The sequence below is a fragment of the Phalangium opilio genome, unplaced genomic scaffold, assembly GCF_054372755.1.
Source record: "Phalangium opilio isolate 3A_F unplaced genomic scaffold, DU_Popi_V2 ptg000011l_1, whole genome shotgun sequence".
In the NCBI taxonomy this organism is placed as follows: domain Eukaryota; kingdom Metazoa; phylum Arthropoda; class Arachnida; order Opiliones; family Phalangiidae; genus Phalangium; species Phalangium opilio.
In genome coordinates, this window is record NW_028324147.1 from 10,568,612 (window position 1) to 10,589,423 (window position 20,812).

At 38.7% G+C, this 20,812-nt stretch overlaps 1 protein-coding gene across 2 annotated transcripts in view; it reads left to right on the forward strand.

The window, feature by feature from the left end:
- The window catches only part of PNPase (polyribonucleotide nucleotidyltransferase 1), a 34,976-nt gene extending 15,965 nt beyond the window's left edge, over window positions 1-19,011 (forward strand). For both annotated transcript variants that reach the window (XM_089860685.1, XM_089860686.1), the window contains exons 7-21: window positions 48-234; window positions 1,069-1,120; window positions 1,185-1,242; window positions 1,623-1,822; window positions 3,691-3,761; window positions 6,479-6,515; window positions 7,779-7,935; window positions 9,121-9,284; window positions 11,234-11,305; window positions 11,367-11,430; window positions 11,495-11,578; window positions 11,777-11,860; window positions 13,781-13,887; window positions 15,862-15,996; window positions 18,762-19,011. In XM_089860685.1, coding sequence (XP_089716811.1) covers window positions 48-234; window positions 1,069-1,120; window positions 1,185-1,242; window positions 1,623-1,822; window positions 3,691-3,761; window positions 6,479-6,515; window positions 7,779-7,935; window positions 9,121-9,284; window positions 11,234-11,305; window positions 11,367-11,430; window positions 11,495-11,578; window positions 11,777-11,860; window positions 13,781-13,887; window positions 15,862-15,996; window positions 18,762-18,950 — 1,661 coding nt within the window. In that variant the 3' untranslated portion in view covers window positions 18,951-19,011. The remainder of the gene's footprint in view (window positions 1-47; window positions 235-1,068; window positions 1,121-1,184; window positions 1,243-1,622; window positions 1,823-3,690; window positions 3,762-6,478; window positions 6,516-7,778; window positions 7,936-9,120; window positions 9,285-11,233; window positions 11,306-11,366; window positions 11,431-11,494; window positions 11,579-11,776; window positions 11,861-13,780; window positions 13,888-15,861; window positions 15,997-18,761) is intronic.
- The last annotated feature ends 1,801 nt before the right edge of the window (window positions 19,012-20,812 follow it).

Consider the following 20,812-nt stretch of genomic DNA (forward strand, 5'->3'; position numbering starts at 1 on the left):
TGAAAATTCCTTGGCAACCCTGTAATTGTATTTTTTTTATGTTAAAGTTATGCTCGAATGCAGTGCTGGAAATATTTTGCAACAAGATTTAATGAAAGCGATCAAATTGGGTGTTAAAGAGAATCAAAAGATCATTGGAAGTATTTTAAACTTTCAAAAGGAATTTGGTAAACCCAAGAGAAATGTTTCCAAGTATTTTGTTCCCGATGCCTGCCTTATTGAAGCCGCGAAATCGTAAGTACACCAAATTACTTTAATAGTAAAAAGTTAGTTGCGCCACAATCTTAAGAAAGTCTAGGCTGTGGTTTAGTTTAAACGTATGTCACTAAATAACCCCATAATCGAGTGTTGTTGTTGACCTGCCCGCTAAGGTTACAGAAGGCCAATTAGCTCCACCCTCGGAGACGAGTTCAGATTCATTGGTTCCTAGCCAACAGCTCGTACTCATTTAAATTAAACCATAAGAAAATAATATATAGCTCCCTATAAGTATGAAACTCCATTTAAGCCATGTAAACAGCATTTTCTTCCATTGAAATTTGTAAAAAGTTTCTAATGCCACCTATTAAGAGTTTTTGGCGTTAAAAAGATGAATTATTTCTTTAGAAAATTCTCAAATTTTATATTGTAATTAAAGAGTTAAAGGTCTAGACGTTATTATTATGATAATTATAACTGATTAAGTACATGTCAAAATTATCATAATAAATTAATAGATGGCGCTAGATTTTGACGAACGAGGCTAGCGCCTACACTGGTACGAGGTAAGGAGCATCTTGTGTCTCTACGGGCGCGGCGATATTTCCCCGGCCCATCATGCCATTCGCGGACACCTTAGGTGGCGGCGGCGGTTTCGCCCCCCTTTTACTCGTAGTACCAAAACTTCTCCCACGGGGCGTAAAAGCGTAAGCGCGCCAAATTTGGAAGCAAATGCTGTAGTATGAAAATGTACTACGTTTCATACTTATAGGGAGCTATATATTATTTTCTTATGATTAAACTAAAGGCATCTTTATTATTATGAAAAATGATCGAATTGATGAAGACCGTTTTATTTGCCTTTTAAAGGTTAGCAGAAACCAGAATAAAAGAAGTATTCAGTAATTTTAATCACGATAAAGTAAGTTTTAACGCGTAAAAATTATATTGTAATATTCTAATTTACATGTATATTTACATAATAGATTTCAAGGGATGTCGAACTAAATGATGTAAGACAAGATATCAGTGAAAAGCTAAAAGGTAATTAAAATCAAGAAGTGATATCTAGTTAATTAGGGAGAAGGTATAAATTCATTCATCCGCATTTCCAGCTTTATCTCCAGTCCAAACGTATAATAGGTTCGGAGTTAATCCCCGCCTCTAAATTACAACCAGCGAGATATCTCATTGGTTCTTGAAAACTCACGTCAGCGCGACGCGAATGACGAAAATTACAGTCATATTTTCCGACTGAGGAGAGGCGAAATAGGGCAGCCTCCTTTTACGTCCCCCCTTGTATTTTGAAAGGGGGACTGGGACTGGCGCGCGAATACTTAGGAATCTTGTACCTTCTCCCTAATAAACTGGATATCACTTCTTAGTAAAATCTAGTTAACTGAAGTCGCTATCATTTTTTTTAGAAAATTTTCCCGAATCAGAAACGTTTCTTATTCAAGAAGCTATTAATTTTGTCATAAAGAAAGTAATGAAAGATCTAATATTTACTGAAAATATTCGATGTGATGGTAGGTTGTTAACTGATCTACGCGAGCTCAGATGTGAAGTAGACTTATATAAACCATTACACGGATCATCCATATTCCAAAGAGGCCAAACTCAGGTTTGTTTCAGTTTTTGTCATTGTACTTTATCTCTATCTCTCTTATCTTCGGGTTATTATTATTAGTTATCATTAGAGTGTTTAATTTAAAGGAATAGCGACCTGATTTAAAAATGATCTCAAATCTAAAGAAAACCTTACTTTTTTGAGAGTTTAAAGTGTTAGAGTCACCAAAAATCGCTATTTTTAAAACTAAAGGGTTTTATTCCCATCTGAAAGATCAAATCTTTCTGATTCAGAATATCTATTTATATAATGCATTATAATTTTCCAAATATTATTAAAACCCCGGCTTTCGGAACCTACTCGCAGAATTTTTTCAAACTATTTTGACAGTTAAATTTCGCGGTACTTCATATACCCCTGGTGACGTCACGATTCGAGCGCGCGTGAACCGCGACTCCGCAAGTCCTATTTTTTTATTGATAGTCGGTGATCGAATTTGACGCGCGCGCGCGATGTTTAAAAACTAGGCTTAGCTCTCGCAATGAAATGTCTCGCGCTGGTCAACCTCTTATGACGTCACCAGGGGTATATTTATAATTTATTCCGTCTTAATGAGGTATGTGAAATATCAATTTTCTTTTTCATATTACAAAATGAATAAATTTCTATAAGACTTTTTACTTTGGATCTACTGTTATTATAACCCAATTGATGTTTTAAAACGAAAATTAGCCACTTTTCAAAAAACGTGGCACTAACACTTTAAACTCTTCTGATTCCAAAAATATGCTTAATAAATATTTAAATATGAGGGAAAACACAGAAAAAACACTTCGAAAACTTGAAATTTGGGGGCAAAAGCAAATTTGCGGAGAAGATATTTGGCGAGTTTTTCTCCTTGCTACGTCACTCACGGCATCTCGCGGATAAGCCAAGCGCGCGCGCCCGAGACTCCCGAGTATACTAATGCCGCGCGAATCTGAATAAAATAGGCTTAACGCGGCGCTGAGACACTAACAGGCGTCACGTGATCGACAACAAGAGAGAAAATTTCTCCTTACTACGTGACGTCATCAAACGAAACAAAATTTAGTTAGGCCTTTTCCAAACACAAAACTTTGATTGCAATTTTATAAATTTCTACGAAACCAAATACAAAAGTAAACATATTATAATAAACTAGATTTTTCAAGGATTTTTTTCGTATTTTAAGTTTGTGGATGACGAAAATTATGGCACTAACTCTTTAATTAGTATTGCTCTTCTAATTTCTTAAATAAATTTAAAGGGGTGGTCCGGTCCGTAAAAAGCTCCAATCATAATTTGTATACGGTGGTGGTCCTCAGGGCAAAATGTTATAGAACATTTTCCACTCAAAATCGGTCATAGAACCCACTGTACTCAATGAGATAGAATATATGTATTAAATCTAGAGTCACAACTTGCATGGGATCTCGAGATCGATATTTTTTGTCGCGCTTGAATTTTTATCAAATACGGGTGGCGCCCCCTATTAATCATTTGAAGAACTTTTTTACTACTGTCTGCTGCTATATTCGGTGTAACAGCTGTCAAGGTAGTTTTTTAAACATGTTAAATAAAATACGCGAGTTAAATAATAAAAACTCTAGTCCTTTTTAATCTAATAAATAGATGAAATAAAAAATCATAACGATGTTTCTGATTGCAAATAAGCAATAAGTAAAAGTTGTAATTAGTTCCGCTAGAGGCTCACAGATGGCGCTGTCATGTTTTGATAAACGTGCTTGATAAAAGCAATGTGTTTCGCGGTAAGCCGATTTGAATTGGAACTCTATCTACCTCATTGGTATAGTGTTAAGATTATGGTGTTTTTTCTATTGATAGCTTTCCGTTTTTTTTAACAGAATTAGTATTGAAAACAATTCATTTTTACTTAACAGGTGATGAGCACAGTTACCTTTGACTCCCTTGACTATGTTGTCAGGTCTGACCCAGTGTCTGCTCTAATTGGGTGAATATTACATTCGTATTAACTTACAACAGTTAGGGACTCCATATTGAACTATTAAGATAAACCATAGCCCACATGCAGCTTCTATCGGGGAGCGCGTGATCGAGTGGGCTATGGATAAACGTAATACATCTGTTAGCAAAATCTCTATAGAGCTATCCGAGGGGTCGGACGTTTAGGAAAAAGTGTACGGGATTTCGAAATCCAAATTGATTTCTTCGGATTTTGTTTGATTTCGTCGGATTTCATCGGATTTCGTTTGATTTCGTCGGATTTTAGAATTCGATAAAATCCAATGGATTTCATCGAATTTTGAGATTTTTCCCGTGATTCCGTCGGATTTTGCTATTTTTACCGTGATTTCGACTGATTTTGCGATATTTCCCTTGATTTCGTTGGATTTTGAGGTATTTCGCGTGATATCCTCGGATTTTGAGATTTTCCCCGTGATTTCGTCGGATTTTTTGATTTCTTTTGATTTTGGATTTCGTAATGGATTTCACGATTTCTTTACTGATTTTGCTTCTGATTTCGTGATTTCTTTGTTGATTTTGTGACTTTTTTTTACTGATTTGATGATTTCTTTACTGATTTTGTGATTTCGTTGATAATTTGGGATTTTTTATTTGATTTCGAAATCAGCATTGATTTCGGATTTCTTAAATTGGATTTCACGGTTAGCGTACGGGATTTCATGAATGACCAACCCCTCGGAGCTATCTCAGATGTTAGCTTTAACAGTGGGCGGCCATGTTTGGTACCGATTTAGTTTTATGGGCAAATAGTATGGGTGACGTCACAATAAGGCTTCTGAGATAGCTCTATTGCTTGAAACCTAACCGCCATCAACAAGATGACGCCACTAGTGTGACAATGTTCTCTCGGGTTGTGTCACCGTCCGTGTTTTTTCATTAAGGATTTTCTTCTCTTAAAGCAAATCTCGGCTGTAGTTGACTAGCCCGCTAAGCTTAGCAAAGGCTAGTTTTAGCTCAGCCCTTGTAGACGAGTTCTGATTGGTTGCTGCTTTTGACAAGGTATAATTGGTGTGTAGAAGATTAGCCAGAATGTTACCTTTGCTATAATTTTTAATTCTATTAAGTTGAACCCGTTAATAAGCAACAGTGGAAAAATTGCAGCATACGCTACTATGGTTAAAGGGGCTCACCGGCGCTGTTTGGGGGGAGACCGCCCTTAGTTCAGGGGGAAAACACCCAGCTTTTTGGCCATAAGGAATGGCGTCACCGTCGCGGTGGGTGGGTAAGCAATATGCTAACCAACAGTACGACCCCCCCCCTTCACCCCAACAGCTCCGACCAGCCCCTTTAATGAATGACAGGACTGCGTCAAAACCAGTAATTTTGCTTTGAAACGGCTGCAATCCGCGTTGTACTTTCAAATGGTGTTCAAATTAAATAGAGCCATCTCAGAATGCTTAGTGTCACCAAGGAATATGGAGATAGGGTAGTTTGGTCAGTATAGGAATGTCTCTTCACGAAATGTAGCAGGTCACATGACTTATAATCGGCGTTAGTTTGAAGTGCGCAGGAAACCGGTAGTGCCGCCTCTCCTCAGCACGATGCGCGAGAAAAGCGCGGCGCGTGCGCACATGCACATCCACGCCGAATACGGGATTTTTGGGCGACCGGAGTTATAGCCTTACACGAAACTTCCTTATCTCCATCATCCTTGGTGTCACTTGCCAATGTGTGGGAAATTTTGGTAAGGTTTAAGGCTCTGTGGGAAAAAGGTAATTTTCTTCCAAAATTGGTCAAATGTGGGAATTTTCGTGTTTAAGTGTTAATAGTGCAGAATATGCAGTTAAAGTTATTGAATTTGGCGCTGGAAAAAAGTAGCATATTTTGAGAATTTTAAAGCATTATAGCGTTTGGGCGCATTTGTATATATTGCCAAAGCTATGCGCAGTGATATTCCATATTAAACCTAGTAGGAAAAAATAGTACAGATAAATATGACTGTAACTTTTCCACCATATTTTAGCTGGGGGCGGGGCTAAAAAGGGGGTGTGGGAAATGTGGGAAATTTTTCAAATGGAAGTGGGAAAATCCACTTTCAAACATTGGCAACACTAATAGTGTGAAGTCACCCATGTTATTTGCTCATAGAACCAAAGCGCGGTACCATACATGGCCGCCCACTGCCAAAGCTAAACCCGTGATGTTTTACCTAGGCACTGACGTCACAACTGAGATAGTTCTATTGTAGCTGAATCTGATTGTTCTCCTTTCTCTGACCAGTATAACTTCTGTTTTCAGCATTAATTTTTAAAGATTTTGTGAATAACCTTCCAAGTATTGCGCATTATAGTTTTCAACAAAATATAGACGCGATCATTCTCTATTTGCATTATAAATTTGCATCGTTAAAATTTATTTATTACAGGCAGCCAGAGAAAGTTTTAAAAATACTATAAATTGTATATCAAAATGGCGTCTCTAACTCCATAGCGCGGCTCCAGTATATCCCCTACTTTCCTCCTTTAGCTTAAGGTGACTTTCCTCCTTTAGCTTAAGGTGACTTTCCTCCTTTAGCTTGCCGAAAGCTAGTAAGTATAAATCCCGCCCAAAAATGCCTACTACCAAGCCAAAACAGAGTTCGTAAGGAAAGTGACCTTATAAGGGACCCACTGGAGCCGGGCCATGCTATAGTACATCGTATATTTTAAGTATTCATTCAATTATAATGTTCGATCATTACAGCGGTTTAAAAGAAAAGAATTTCATGTTGCATTACGAGGTAAATATAACCCAGTTCATACCCAAAGATCCAATATTAATTACCATAACCAAAATTTAATAATTAAAAGCAATGCAAAAATAAATAAAACACTAAAGGAATGCCGAGTAAAAGGTTTGATGGCAATTTTCCACGAGTCGGTTCAGTAGGCCTTAATTTCCAAAAAATATTCAGGGGTTGGGAATTTTTCTAAAGGCCCCGCCACACGCGTATTTAATTGATAAATTTTTAACGATAATATCAGCTTAGGCCTGTTCTTTAGATTTCAAACGACCATTAAAGGGACTGTAAAGTACGCATCGGCGGGTGGGTAAAAATTATTTGAAATACGTCAGAGGCACGTGACCAATGAGAGGTGTGTGGTTCAACTTCAAAGAAGCTTAGTTCGTTTATTTGAAAATTACCACTTCATGGAATTGGCGCTGCAATCTCGCGAAAAACAAGGACTAGGTGTCCAGTTCCTCTTCATGAGGAGCCTTTGTATCTTGGCATCACATGATGTCAGTGACGTATTTCAAATAATTTTTACCCACCCGCCGCTGCCTTCTTTGCCTTTGGACCATTCCCCAGAATTCCTTTCGTTTCCCGAACCAGAATCTCTCGCGTAAAATATCACGCCAATTACTAACTCCAAAAGCCTCACGTGACTCGTTTATCCGCTTTGATATTCGCGTGATCAGTAGGACTGTTCACGAGCTCGAGCCAGCTCGGGCTCGTGACGAGCGAGCCGAGCCGAGCCGCCACTTTTGCGGCTCGATTAATTAACTCGAGCCGAGCCGAGCTTTTAAAAAGCTCGCTCAGCTCGGCTCGTGAACAGTCCTAGACTGTTCAGGACCCTTAAAACAGGTTGGCCCTAGCCCAGAAACGGTTTCGGAAAGGCCTATAGACCCAACCAACAAATCGGCTCAGATCTCGATCTCGGGTTTTGAGGCGAGAAAGGGATAACCTGATTGGCTTGATTTTGCCATGCATAGAACCCGTTTTACCCCAATAGTCAGACTCTAATCCAATCAGAAAAATAGGAGATTTATTTTCGTCACTCAACGACAGATGGTACTACAGTCAACTTCGTTAGTCACGTGATCCCATCACTTAGACGAAACCATGCCAACTTGTTTATTTGTTGCTTGGGTCTATTGTCAATTTGTCATCTTCCATTGGCTTGGCAGATATGTATAGGCTTTTTAAGATTATTGGTTAAAGCTCGATCAATTATCCATTCGTTAGTAGTAATCTCTCAATGTTCTTATATTTAATCTTTAGTTTCCACCTTTTGCCACAAATGAAACTGGTAGATCTGGCCCAGCTGGACGTAGAGAACTAGGACATGGAGCTTTGGCGGAGAAAGCATTAAGACCTGTAATTCCTGAAAATTTTCCATTCACGATACGATTAACAGCCGAAGTTTTGGAATCTAACGGTATTGTACCACAATTAATTTAATTTAACTCAAAGAAATAGTGGCACATCAAAATTAATTACACTTTGTTTTGAAATTGAAAACATATTTAAGTCTTAGTAAAAACCTTCGCATTTACAGTTTCATATCATATTTTACCATGAAAGTGGTACTATGTTACACTTTCAAGTCTCTACTTTCAAAATATCAAGTTTTTAATTTAATTGAACTTAAGTTTCTATTTTTAAAATCCATTGAAAAATCACTAAAACTCAGTTTCGATCTATCAATAATTTAGTCTTGTCGAGCTTGTTCGCCCGTTTCATGACATCACTTTGACGTGAGGGGGAAAAAGCGCGATAATCCCCTACGCGTCTCGAGCTTCTCGCCACTCTAAACTCTGGGTCTGATATCGGAGAGAGTGGCGCCATCTGACGTGAAAAATATATCTGTGACGTCAGCCTACGGGAAACGTTTTAGCCTTTCATGAAAAGTGGATTTCAAATAATTTCATATGAAGCATTTTCAAATGCATATTGCCAATGAAATAAGCAGAAATGGGAGAATTAAAAGCTTGATATTTTTGAATTCACAGAAATTAATTCTATCTTTTGTTATATAAATCGGAGGTTTTTCAACACGAAGCTTCTCATTCCCTTTAATTAGACGAAATTATAATTTTATCTAGCCCTCATTTTTTTGAAGTTCAGTTTTCAGGGTAGTTATATTAGGGACCGGCTCTGAATTTGGAGTAACTAGTTCCGGCTGTTCACGTGACCGTGTTGTCTACTTAAAAATTACCTTTTGTACGTCAACGGTCAACCCAGAGATCAACCCTTTGCCACCACCAAAAATAAGCAGCCGACATAATTTAACCAATAAAAGGCGTCGCTGCTTAGCCAATAAACAAAAACCGGATCTAGTTACTCCAAAACCGTGGCCGGGCTTTTCAAAAGCCTTGTGAAAGGCTAAACTTTCTGCTCCTCTTGGTATATTCTCTTTGGTTATATCAAGGTTTGGTGGGGTAGGGACACTGATCAAACCAGAGATATTGGTGGGTCAACGTGATAGATGGACAGTGGTTTGGCCTAATAGTGTCACTGAGTCTCGGCTTATTACCAAAAACGAAGCTTCTGCCACTAAGTCGAACTCAAGGACAGGATGTGATACATAATCGTTTTGAGTAATGTTTATTACAATTTCTAGGGTCATCTTCAATGGCGACTGTTTGTGGAGGGAGTTTAGCTTTAATGGACGCCGGAGTACCAATTTCTGCGCCCGTAGCTGGAATTGCCATTGGTCTATTTTCTACGCCTAAATCAACTGCGCCACATGAATTTGAGGATTACAGACTACTTACAGATATATTAGTGAGTTTCAATCGATTTTGCTAATTAAGAAAACTTGCCTGACCTTTTCTGTTAATTTTAAGATATTTTAAGATTTAAAAAAGTGGAATAAAATTAGTTAATTACCGCAGCTTTCAGCAGACAACTCTTCCTCTTTCTTTTACTGAATTCATGCTGTAATTGGTTACTTTAAAGTCACACCAAGAAGTGATATCTAGTTTATTAGGGAGAAGGTATAAATTCTCCACATTTCCAGCTTTATCTCCAGTCCAAACGTATAGTAGATCCAGAGTTAACCCCCGCCGCTAAATTACAACCAGCATCTCATTGATTCTTGAAAACTCACGTCAGCGCGACGCGAATGACGAAAATTACGTATTTTCCGACTGAGGAGAGGCAAAATAGCCCGGCCTCTTTTTACGCCCCCCCCTTGTATTTTGAAAGGGGGACTGGGACTAAGGCGCCCGAATACTTAGGCAGTTTATACCTTCTCCCTAATAAACTAGAACACTTCTTGGTCACGCATTGTTTATCATAAATGACAGGCTTATCCAGAAAAACACTTTTAAATTTTCTGAATGATTTTCACATGTGATGTTTTGAATCTTAAACAATTGAAAAATGGTTGTCTGGCCATTTCATTTTCCCTTCAAGAAATAAGGAAGACCGGTTAAAGGGAGGGTGGAGTGGAAAAAGTGTTTTTTATAGATTCTTCCACTAATTATAAGACCAATCTGCATAGTGAAACATTCAGGAAATACCTTCGAATGATTTTTAAATTCAAATTAGGTTCACTACATTTTAAAGATAATTTGAAATGAGCCCCTCCGACCAATCGCGTTTCGCCCTGCCTTTTTGTTAACAAAATTAGCGTGACAAGTTCGATATCTCGCGCCACGAATGTCATCGCACGTATTTTTTCTTCAAATCTCCCGATAAATTTCATTTGACACGAGGCGTACCATGAGAATTTTGTTAATTGAAAAGCATACGTTACGCGATTGGTCGGAGTTACTTATCCATGAAATTTGAAACTAATTGTAATTTGAAAATCAATCGGTGTTATTTCTTGGATGTTTTCCTATGCAGATTGGTCTTTTAATTAGTAGAAGAATCGATAAAAAATCACTTACTTTTCCACTTCACCCTCCCTTTAATGCTCGGTTTTCACTGCCGTTTGTCGCAAAAAATTTTTTAAAAAGTTTACAATTTTTTTGCGAAATACGCGTTTTGCCGTCGAAGGCTCTATTTCTATTATTTTTACGGTTCTGTGAAATTTGGTCGGTGAAAACCAGGCTTTAGTTAGCACGCACTAGGACTTCAGGCCCATTCGTTTTAGGTTATGCAGGGTTGCCACGGGTCAGGGAAAACCTAGAAAAGTCAGGGAATTTAAAAATGGGCCGTAAAGGTCAGGGAAAAGTCAGGGAATTTAAAAATGGGCCGTAAAGGTCAGGGAAAAGTCAGGGAATTTAAAAATGGGCCGTAAAGGTCAGGGAAAAGTCAGGGAATTTAAAAATGGGCCGTAAAGGTCAGGGAAAAGTCAGGGAATTTTAAAAATTTCAGCAAAGTCAGGGAATTTGATTTTGGTGGGTGAAATTTCTGGAGATAAGTCTTTATTGAAAGAGTAATGAAAGTTTCTCCTCATCCTCTCTTAACACAGAAAACTCTAGAGCAATCCTTAAAAATGTCTAGAATTGTTTTTGTGAAGTAAATGTTTTTAAAAAAATCTCTTAGACTGTTATTTATAGTTAAAATGTTTCTTATTCATTTTGGTGCAACAAACACATTGGAAAACTTAATGTAGAGAGTTTATTTAATTATAAGCGTTTAAAAGTGCACTGAAAAGTTACACTTTCGGCCTAAAAAGGTCAGGGAAAACCTGGAAAAGTCGGGGAATTTGGTTCTGAAAATTCCGTGGCAACCCTGTTATGTCTAAGTCCTCTTTTTTAAACAGTTTCTATAATTTTTAGGGTATTGAAGACTACATGGGTGATATGGATTTCAAAATAGCTGGAACAAAGAAAGGTATCACGGCTCTTCAAGTATGTCAAGTTTCAAAAGATTTTACTTTGGGTTTGTAAAATCGAATTTTCTTTAATATAGCTTGATGTAAAAAACTCTGGTTTACCACTCTCTGTTGTAATGGAAAGTTTGCAGAACGCAAAGGGTAAACACTAAGATGAACATATTTTTTTAATCTCTGACCGTTAACTATTATTTTAAACTAATAGACGGACACAGACATATATTTCGAGTTATGGATGAAACACTGGCCAAGGCACGATCTGAAACCAAAGATAACTGGCCAGTTTCCGGTAGAACATTAATTGTTGGTTCAGTTCAGTTCAGTCCGTTTTAGTAGTGATATCTAACTTATCGAAAAATGCATGCTGTTATATTTTTACAGACGTTAATTGTTAGTTAATTTTGGAGGTGACTGAACTGAACCATTTTACTCTATTAACAATAATATTTGCACTAGCTGACACGAATAATTTTTCTGTGTTGAACAGAAACTTTAGAGGTTCCAGTTCACAAAAGAGCCAAGTTTGTTGGATTAGGAGGCTATAATTTGAAGAAACTAACTGCGGAAACGGGTATCTTATATTTCATAAAGTTGTTTGTTTGTTTGTTCATTATATGCACAGTTACAATTCGTTAAAGGGAGGGTGAAGAGGAAAATCAAGTGATTTTTTTATCGATTCTTCTACTAATTATAAGACCATTCTGCATAGTGAAACATTCAGGAAATTATTTTAAAATTCAAATTAGGTTCGGATTTTAAGGATAATTTTAAAGAAGGACCTCCGACCAATCGTGTAACGCCCTGCCTTTTTATTAACAAAATTCTCGTGGCACGTTCCATGCTGAATGAAATCTATCACAAGATTTGATAAAATTTGCGCGTGACGTGATAATCGTGGCGCGAGACATGGAGCGTGCCATAAGAATTTTGTTAACAGGAAGGCAGGGCGTTACGCGATTGGTCGGAGGTCCTTATTTAAAATTATCCTTAAAATCTGAACCTAATTTTAGTAATTTGAATTTTAAAATCATTCGGAAGTATTTCTTGAATGTTTCACTGTGCAGACTGGTCTTATAATTAGTAGAAGAATTGATAAGAAATCACTTGTTTTTCCTCTTCACCCTCCCTTTAATTTCCAATTTTGACCAAACTGCACTGTTTACAATGAAGAGACTTAAGTTTTTTAAATCTGAGACTAGAAAAAGTTGAAAGTTAGCTTAAAGGGAATGAGAAGCTTCGTTTGAAAAACCTCTGATTTATATAACAAAAGATAGAATTAATTTCTGTGAATTCAAGAATATCAAGCTTTTAATTCTCCGTGTTCTGGTTATTTGGCAATATGCATTTGAAAATGCTTCATACGAAATGATTTGAAATCCACTTTTTATGAAAGGCTAAAACGTTTCCAGTAGCCTGACGTCACAAATATATTTTTCACGTCAGATGGCGCCACTCTCTCCGCTATCAGACCCAGAGTTTAGACTGGCGAGAAGCTCGAGACGCGTATAGGATTTCCCGCGTTTTTCCCCACTCATGTCATAGTGATGTCATCAAACGGGCGAACAAGCTCGACAAGACAAGAATGAGTTTTCGTGATCTTTCAATTTACCTAAACTTAAGTTATATATTTTAATGAAGAAGTGCATTTAAAGAGGTGGAAATTCAAGGTTAGTAGAAAACAATTTGCACAAAAGGTATCTAGTGTTGTATTATCTTCCAAACGCCGTTAAAGATGTTCAATATGAGGTTAAGCCTTGCCATTTGAAGTCTAATCAAGAAAAACTCCCAGATCATTTACCTCAGTCGGTTAATGCTGCAATAATAGACTCAACTGAAAGTGTAGCTGGTTGTTACTTAACTTAATCCTCCACGTAAAGATGATAATGATCGCTTTTATTTGTATCCGACATTGTATTTAAATGCGAATTTACAATTTGATATCATATTTTAGCACGAAAGTGGTATTATGTTACACTTTCAAGTCTCTACTTTCAAAATATCAAGTTTTTAATATAAATAATTGAACCAAAGTTTCTATTTTTAAAATCCATTGGAAAATCACAAAAACTCAGTTTCGATATATCAATAATTTAGTCTTGTCGAGCTTGTTCGCCCGTTTGATGACATCACTATGACGTGAGGGGAAAAAAGCGCGGGAATCCTATACGCGTCTCGATTTTCTCGCCAGTCTAAACTCTGGGTCTGATAGCGGAGAGAGTGGCACCATCTCACGTGAAAAATATATCTGTGACGTCAGTCTACGGGAAACGTTTTAGTCTTTCATAAAAAGTGGATTTCAAATAATTTCATATGAAGCATTTTCAAATGCATATTGCCAAATAATAATTAGAAATCGGAGAATTAAAAGCTTGATATTTTTGAATTTACAGAAATTAATTCTATCTTTTGTTATATAAATCAGAGGTTTTTCAAACGAAGCTTCTCATTCCCTTTAAGATAGACGCCTTTCTAATGAATATTTTTATTCTAGGCGTACAAGTTTCATCCATCGATGAAAACACGTTTTCTTTGTTTGCTCCGCATCAAGCTGCCATGGAAGAAGCCAAAGAAATGATTCACATTTTTTTAAATGAAGAAGTAAAAACCCTTTTATGTACATTTTGTTGCCGAAATATTTAGGTCCAAAGAGTAAGGTTTATGCTAGCTTTAAAACAAAGCTTTGATGCCATTAGCATATTGGCTAATTTAAACACCAAATTTACCGTGCCAGAGACGGGAACCAATTAGAAATGTCGAAACACGAGCTGGATAAGAACTTTAAAGGGCGCCAACGGAGCGGCGCTTTATTTTAAAGGGAGAATGAAATGGTTGGACAACCATTTTCCACGGTTCATACAAACCTGGAAAACCGGGAAAACCTAGAAAAATCAGGGAAATAAATAGTTGACAAAAACTTCAGGGAAAATTCAGGGAAATTTATAATTTTTAGTAAAATTCAGGGAAATTTATAATTTTTAGTAAAATTCAGGGAAATTTATAATTTTTAGTAAAATTCAGGGAAATCAGGGAAATTTGCGTCAAACAGGGGCTGAGTATAAACATACCCGCCTCCATAGGATTAACATTACACTATACTTTGGAGGCCCATAACTCTGGTTCTACTAGAGATACGGGGATGCCCTTTGAGTATGTTATAGTCCTATTCGCCCCCTCCCTCCTTCGCTAACATTTGCTCCATAGGATACTCCATAGACAGGAAAAATGTGGAAAATTCAGGGAAGTATAGGGGGAAAAACATGGAAATCTCAGGAAAGTTTGTTTTCCAAAAGTTGTATGAACCCTGATTTTCTAATCGATTTATATCATGAATCTATGCAGTAATAAATATAAAGATCTATGATATACCACTTTCTATGATATCGAATTGGTTTGTGTGTTACCCTACTAGCCCGTGACGCGTTTTGCGTAGCTCTAATAGCCAATCACTAGACACGTACGAGGAAGTGACGTTTCGTTTTGAATTTATCCGTCGCTGGAATTGCCCCCCCCCCCCCCTTTGTGGCTTCAGACGGTTTTTTAGAAATTATTTTTTTGGATTGAGCATTAGAGATCGGCGTAGGTTTAGGACTAAGATTACGTTTAGGCAGTATTTTTCTGAAAAATCTGGGTAAAAGAATAGACAGATGGCGGCGCCAGTGTTGTTCCTTAGATTTTTGGGAACGTACTTTCCCCAATGGTAAAACGTACTAACCATTGTGAGGCTTTTTAAAAACTTACTTTTCTCCCTTGGGTGTATTAAAATTTCCTTCCCCGTCCACGAAAGGCTTTTGGCGCCATCTTGCGGCGTAATTTTCGTCTCATAGACGCTAATGTTAAAAAATAGAAGGCTTTTGGCGCCATCTTGCGGCGTAATTTTGGTCTCATAGACGCTAATGTTAAATATAAGGCTTTTGGCGCCATCTTGCGGCGTAATTTTCGTCTCATAGACGCTAATGTTAAAAAATAGAATGCTTTTGGCGCCATCTTGCGGCGTAATTTTCGTCTCATAGACGCTAATGTTAAAAAATGGAAGGCTTTTGGCGCCATCTTGCGGCGTAATTTTCGTCTCATAGACGCTAATGTTAAAAAATAGAAGGCTTTTGGCGCCATCTTGCGGCGTAATTTTCGTCTCATAGACGCTAATGTTAAAAAATAGAAGGCTTTTGGCGCCATCTTGCGGCGTAATTTTCGTCTCATAGACGCTAATGTTAAAAAATAGAAGGCTTTTGGCGCCATCTTGCGGCGTAATTTTCGTCCCATAGACGCTAATGTTAAAAAATAGAATTTGAAAATGTACTTTCAAACATCAAAATGTACTTTTCGTACTGAAGACTTTAAAATGTACTAAAAAAGTACAATTGTACTACCAAGAACAACACTGGTTACCGCTTCAACCTCACGGCAAGAGAGCGTACATTATCGCGCATGCGTTCAAACCTCCTTACTGTAGCCTCATGAGCTCGTTTATAATTTTTAATATGCCTCGTGTCCAACAACGATCACGTAACGCGAGGCTTGATGATATGCTTCATTCTATGAACAAAGTTGTATATTTTTTGTCGTTGTATTTAGAGGGAGCCGGAGTTGGAGTTTGGCGCCATTTATTCTGGTAAAATAGTGGAAGTTAAGGAAAATGGTGTTATGGTTACACTTTATCCATCCATGGTTCCAACTCTGCTACATAACACTCAGCTTGATCAACGGAAGGTAAACAACACTTCTAAGAAGCTGATAATTACCAGGCATTTATAGCTTTTTAAGGCTAGAACCTAGGATCTTATACTAGAGGATCCTTGTATTTAACCTTAAAGGAGAGCGCGGGTCCAGCGGATCCCCTACAAGTTAACTTTCCTTACGAACTCCAGTTTTGGCTTGGCGAGTAACCCGAGGGGGGAAAAAGCAGACTGAGATTCTGCTAAGCAGACGAACTTAGTTTTATCTGCTTCTGTGACAGCGTGGGAAATAAGGCGGTGGCACAGGGCAAATGACCAGTTTAAAAATTAAATCGGAGGGGGGTCAGTGGTCCACGGGACCACTAAGAAAATTCAAGGGTAACCAGAGTCCAGACATTATCTCAACTATTTAATTACGCACTTCTTTAGTTTAGCAGACGACGCGCCCTGGTCAATGGTCATGGACCAGTTTACTTATTCCAGGCCAGGGGGGTCGCTGGCCCAGTGTCCAGTTTAAAAAATATTTTTATTCCCCACCCTGTTGGCGAAGGCAGGAGACATTTGTGGGCGGGATTTACAAGTGCACTTATAAATCCCGCCCACTAGCCTTTGCCAAGCCAAAACTGGAGTACATGGGGAAAGTCGCCTTGTAGGGGACCCGCTGAACCCGCGCTTTGTTTTAAAGGAGAGAGGGATGTAGTGGTAAATCCACCTGTAACATTGCCTCTATACCGCCACCTTCGGCAACGAAGTCCTCCCAGCATCCTCAGCGTTTACTTAGGGTCGTACGGTATGAAAACGTAAAGGATGCCCTGTCCCCTGTGTTTTAAAAATAGAAGCTAGTTCTCATACAAATAATATGGCGCTACGAGGCAGCACTTAGCAATAGCCTACCGGATGGTAGGGGCGTGTGCGCAAGGTACACTGGTAGGCTTTCATTGCCGCAGGTCACCCATTATCATTGCCACTCATTCTTACAACGTCACATTAAAGGTCCATCCACACTACAGATATTTCGCACGCCTCGCACGCGTAGCCCGATCGCTAGCTTGGCGCGCTTCGCTCGCATCTCGTCCACACACACGAAGTTTATTTTCCATTGTAAGGAGCGCAAGCGCCACGCCTGTTTGTTTCAACCAATAGGCAATGCCGGAGCTTCGAAGTCTAGTTTGCTCCTTTGCCTTTCTCAGCTTTATGTATTCTGTTGTGCACATTCTTAGTTTCGGGACTAAATTACGAAAATCTCCGTCTATCTCACGGTCAGCGAATACTTCCCAAAACCCATACTCTTCTTTAATTTTTATTTTTGATTTTATTTCTACGATTTATTAAAAGTAGAGAAAATATCACGAGATTATTCATTTCTAAAAACTGCTTGCGGTGTGTTTCACCTATCGACGCCATCTTAAAAAGATCATGTGATTCATTGCCTCTCCTGATTGGCTGCGTAGGCGCGTACGACGCGAAAATGTTCGAAATTTCAAACAAATTTTCTTGGTGCTGCGTACAGAGCGATCTCGCGTGCGAAGCAAATATTTTGTGTGTGAACGAGGCGCGTAAGTGGCGTGCGAAGCGCGCGCGCGAGCGAAACTGAAAAATACCTCTAGTGTGGAAGGACCTTAAGATCTTGGAGGAGAAAAGTTTGATTCTGGATTAGCATACTCCATAGTGCTAATAAGAGAGGCCCTTCCGCTGCATGTACTTACAATTTACCCATAGAACAACAGTTTTTGGTTGGGCGTAAGCTTTAGGCACCTGGATATAACAACAAGTTCGCGACGTAGAAAATAAAATATTTCCACTATTGTCCAACCACGAACAGAATTCTATGATTTGTAAACCGCTACAGAATCAAGCTTTGCTGCCCCAAGAAGTGGTGGAGAAATGTTGGTTGGCCATGTCTGGCAGAGTACCTTAAGATTCGGTTGGCGGCATGGCAAGGGAAGTCACATACCGGAATTTTTATTTGTGTCAAAACTACCTTCTATTTATAAGACACAAGGGGCGGCTGACTTATACGACTCTATCGAAACGATGAGGACGCTGCGAGGACTTTGTTGGTGTTGAGAGCAACTTAATAGGTTTAGGGAGTAAAATTCCATCTGTCTGGTGCGAGCTATGATCTATGCAAACATACATTAGGTCGCCATCTCTAAACCATGGATAAAGAATGCACGTAAGGAAATGTTTTTCACGCTGTAAGTTAGGCAACTCCCTATCTCGAACGACAGCTTATTCCGTATATGCTTTGTTTCAAAATCGGCTGTCAGCACGCGCTAAGCTAGGTCTTTATGTAATCTAGTTTGTACGTGCTGACAAGACACAAAAAACTACAGTATCTAAAATATCTGCGAGTTTTTTAGCCCTAGTGCAGGGACCTCTAGGCCTTAGTTTCAAATACATGTGAAATTGGCTACAGCCTACTACACGTATTTGAAACTAAAGCCTAGAGGTCCCTGCACTAGAGCTAAAAAAACTCGCGAATATTTTAAATCCTGGTCTCTTGTCAGCACGCACAAAGCTACGTTACATAGAGACGTAGCGTTGCGCGTGTTGACAACCGATGTTGTAACAGAATATATACAGAATAAGCTGTCGTCCGAGATAGGGAGTTGCCTATCCTATAGGGTGAAAACAAATTTCCTTACGCGCATTCATTATGCATGTCTAAACATTCACATTTTTAAAAACGCTTTGGATTTGAGAGATCCGCGAACACTTTGAAGACTACATTTTTCACACCTATCTTATGGATTTATTTACGATGTTGTAAACTAACGCATTTTACGAATAACCTAGGTTAATCACGCCAGTGCTTTAGGACTTGAAGTAGGCCAAGAAATATCAGTCAAGTACTTTGGTCGTGATCCTGTTAGTGGAAAAATACGACTGTCCCGTAAAGTCATCCAAGGATTAGCCACTTCAATCGCTCGCAACCTCGCAGACAAACAAAAGAAAACTAATACATCTACAAGTTCATCTTCATAACGTTTTTGTAGTAGCTTAGATGATACAAATTTATAAAATTAAAGCACAATTTTTGTCAGAACACAGTATTTTCAATTGCTGCGTATATATCGCTTGTTTGCTCAGTTTTAACTTTCTACATTGTGTCCCGGGGATTCTCTGAAAAAGAAGTTCTCTTGTTCCCTTGTGTAGAACTTGATCATCTCGCGCTCGGAATTAAATTTCCACCCGACCAATTTTTTTTCTCTCTAGTGTAGGCGAGTTACGTTTATTTTTGGTATATGAGTTACCTCAGAAGTGAGATGAGACTAGAAGTGAAGGGCTCTAGCATTGGTAGTAGATCCTGTCACTAGTGAACAAATTTGAGGATTTTATGCCGCTTCCATCGCGCCTACACTAGAGAGAAAAAAATTGGTCGGGTTCCAAAAAAATTTCTTACCCCCTTCCCCTCAACCTAAAGCCGCGGAACACGGACGCGGGTGTTTGAATCTAGTTCGGCCGTCTACCACCGCGAGCGTCTCACGTTTTGGAGGGGAAATTCAGAAACCGCCACCAGAGGGCCAACCGTTGGTGTGTTATCAAGAATATTCACTTTCGCCGAGTGAAGAATTTGGTTAGCTCAGTACTTCTAGTCTCATCTCACTTCTGGTTACCTCAAGATGTTTAGCATTTTCTCAACGTTGATAGCACGTTTATTCAAAGTGGTAACTAAACCGTTTATTTCAGGCCTATAAATTACGTTTGTAAATGGTATTAAATTGACCGTTACTTTTGCGTTATTAATGTAAGTTTTGGCAATGTTGATAACTAAAGCTATTATGTCAGATCCATATATTAGGTTTACAACACGTTAGTAAGTGGTGTTCAATTGACCGTTACTTTTATTGTACCTTTCGGCAACCTTGATAACACTTATATACAAGTGATAACAAAAGCGTTTGTTCCCGGACTACATGTTAGGTTTACAACACGTTTGTAAATCATGTTCAATTGAGCGTTTGGTTTTGGATTATTATGGTACAGTCTGTTAAAAACGTTTTCGTGCGTTGCAGTTTGCACACAGATTTTACGATGTGTCGAACAAAATGCAAGCTAGCGCCCTGAAATAGAATGTGTGGATTAAATCCATGAGGTGTAGACTTCTGGTTTCGGATGCCTTCGGAAACGGATTAGCAGTCATTTTTTCCGTTGATACAATATTCGCAGTTAATGATGCCTGGACCTTTACGTATTGTTATCCCGCTGGCTAACAAGCTTCTTTATTGCCACTGGATCGGGATGACTAAGTCTTCGGTGCCATAAGTGAAGGCAGTCTTTGTGCGTGTGCGTGGAACTCGCAACTGCGTTGCCACTGTACTTGTACTTTTAAGCCGTAGAGCAAGACATCCATCTCTGCCAAAGCAACAAGTGCAGCTCGTCCTTCCATGATAGTACAGAGATTATTTTCCAAAAATATCTTATATGCCCAGTCATTGCTAATCTATGTACAGATAGGCCTAACAATTTTTCTTAAATGCAATGTAGAGGACCTTAATCGTGATTTCTCGAACATCACCCGTATGCCCAATGCGAGCGGTGGGGGCCATTCGGCTCGTATACTCTGGGGACATTGATAGTTGTTCAAAGGAACACGATCAAAGTGGTACAGAGGTGGCGCAAAGAATTAATCCGTAAATTTCCGAGAATATATCTCGCCGATCATGTAACTGGTGGGGATACAAAGGCTAGTAAAAAACATTCCGGTCGACCGTTTGCTGGTTGAATCTGGAGGCAAAACGTTTTAACTAACGGGAGAATGCCTCGGTTACATCACCGGGTCTCGCCCTACAGGTCCTGCGGAATATCTAAAGGAGGCTTCTTCTGTTCTTATTTTAATTACGTAG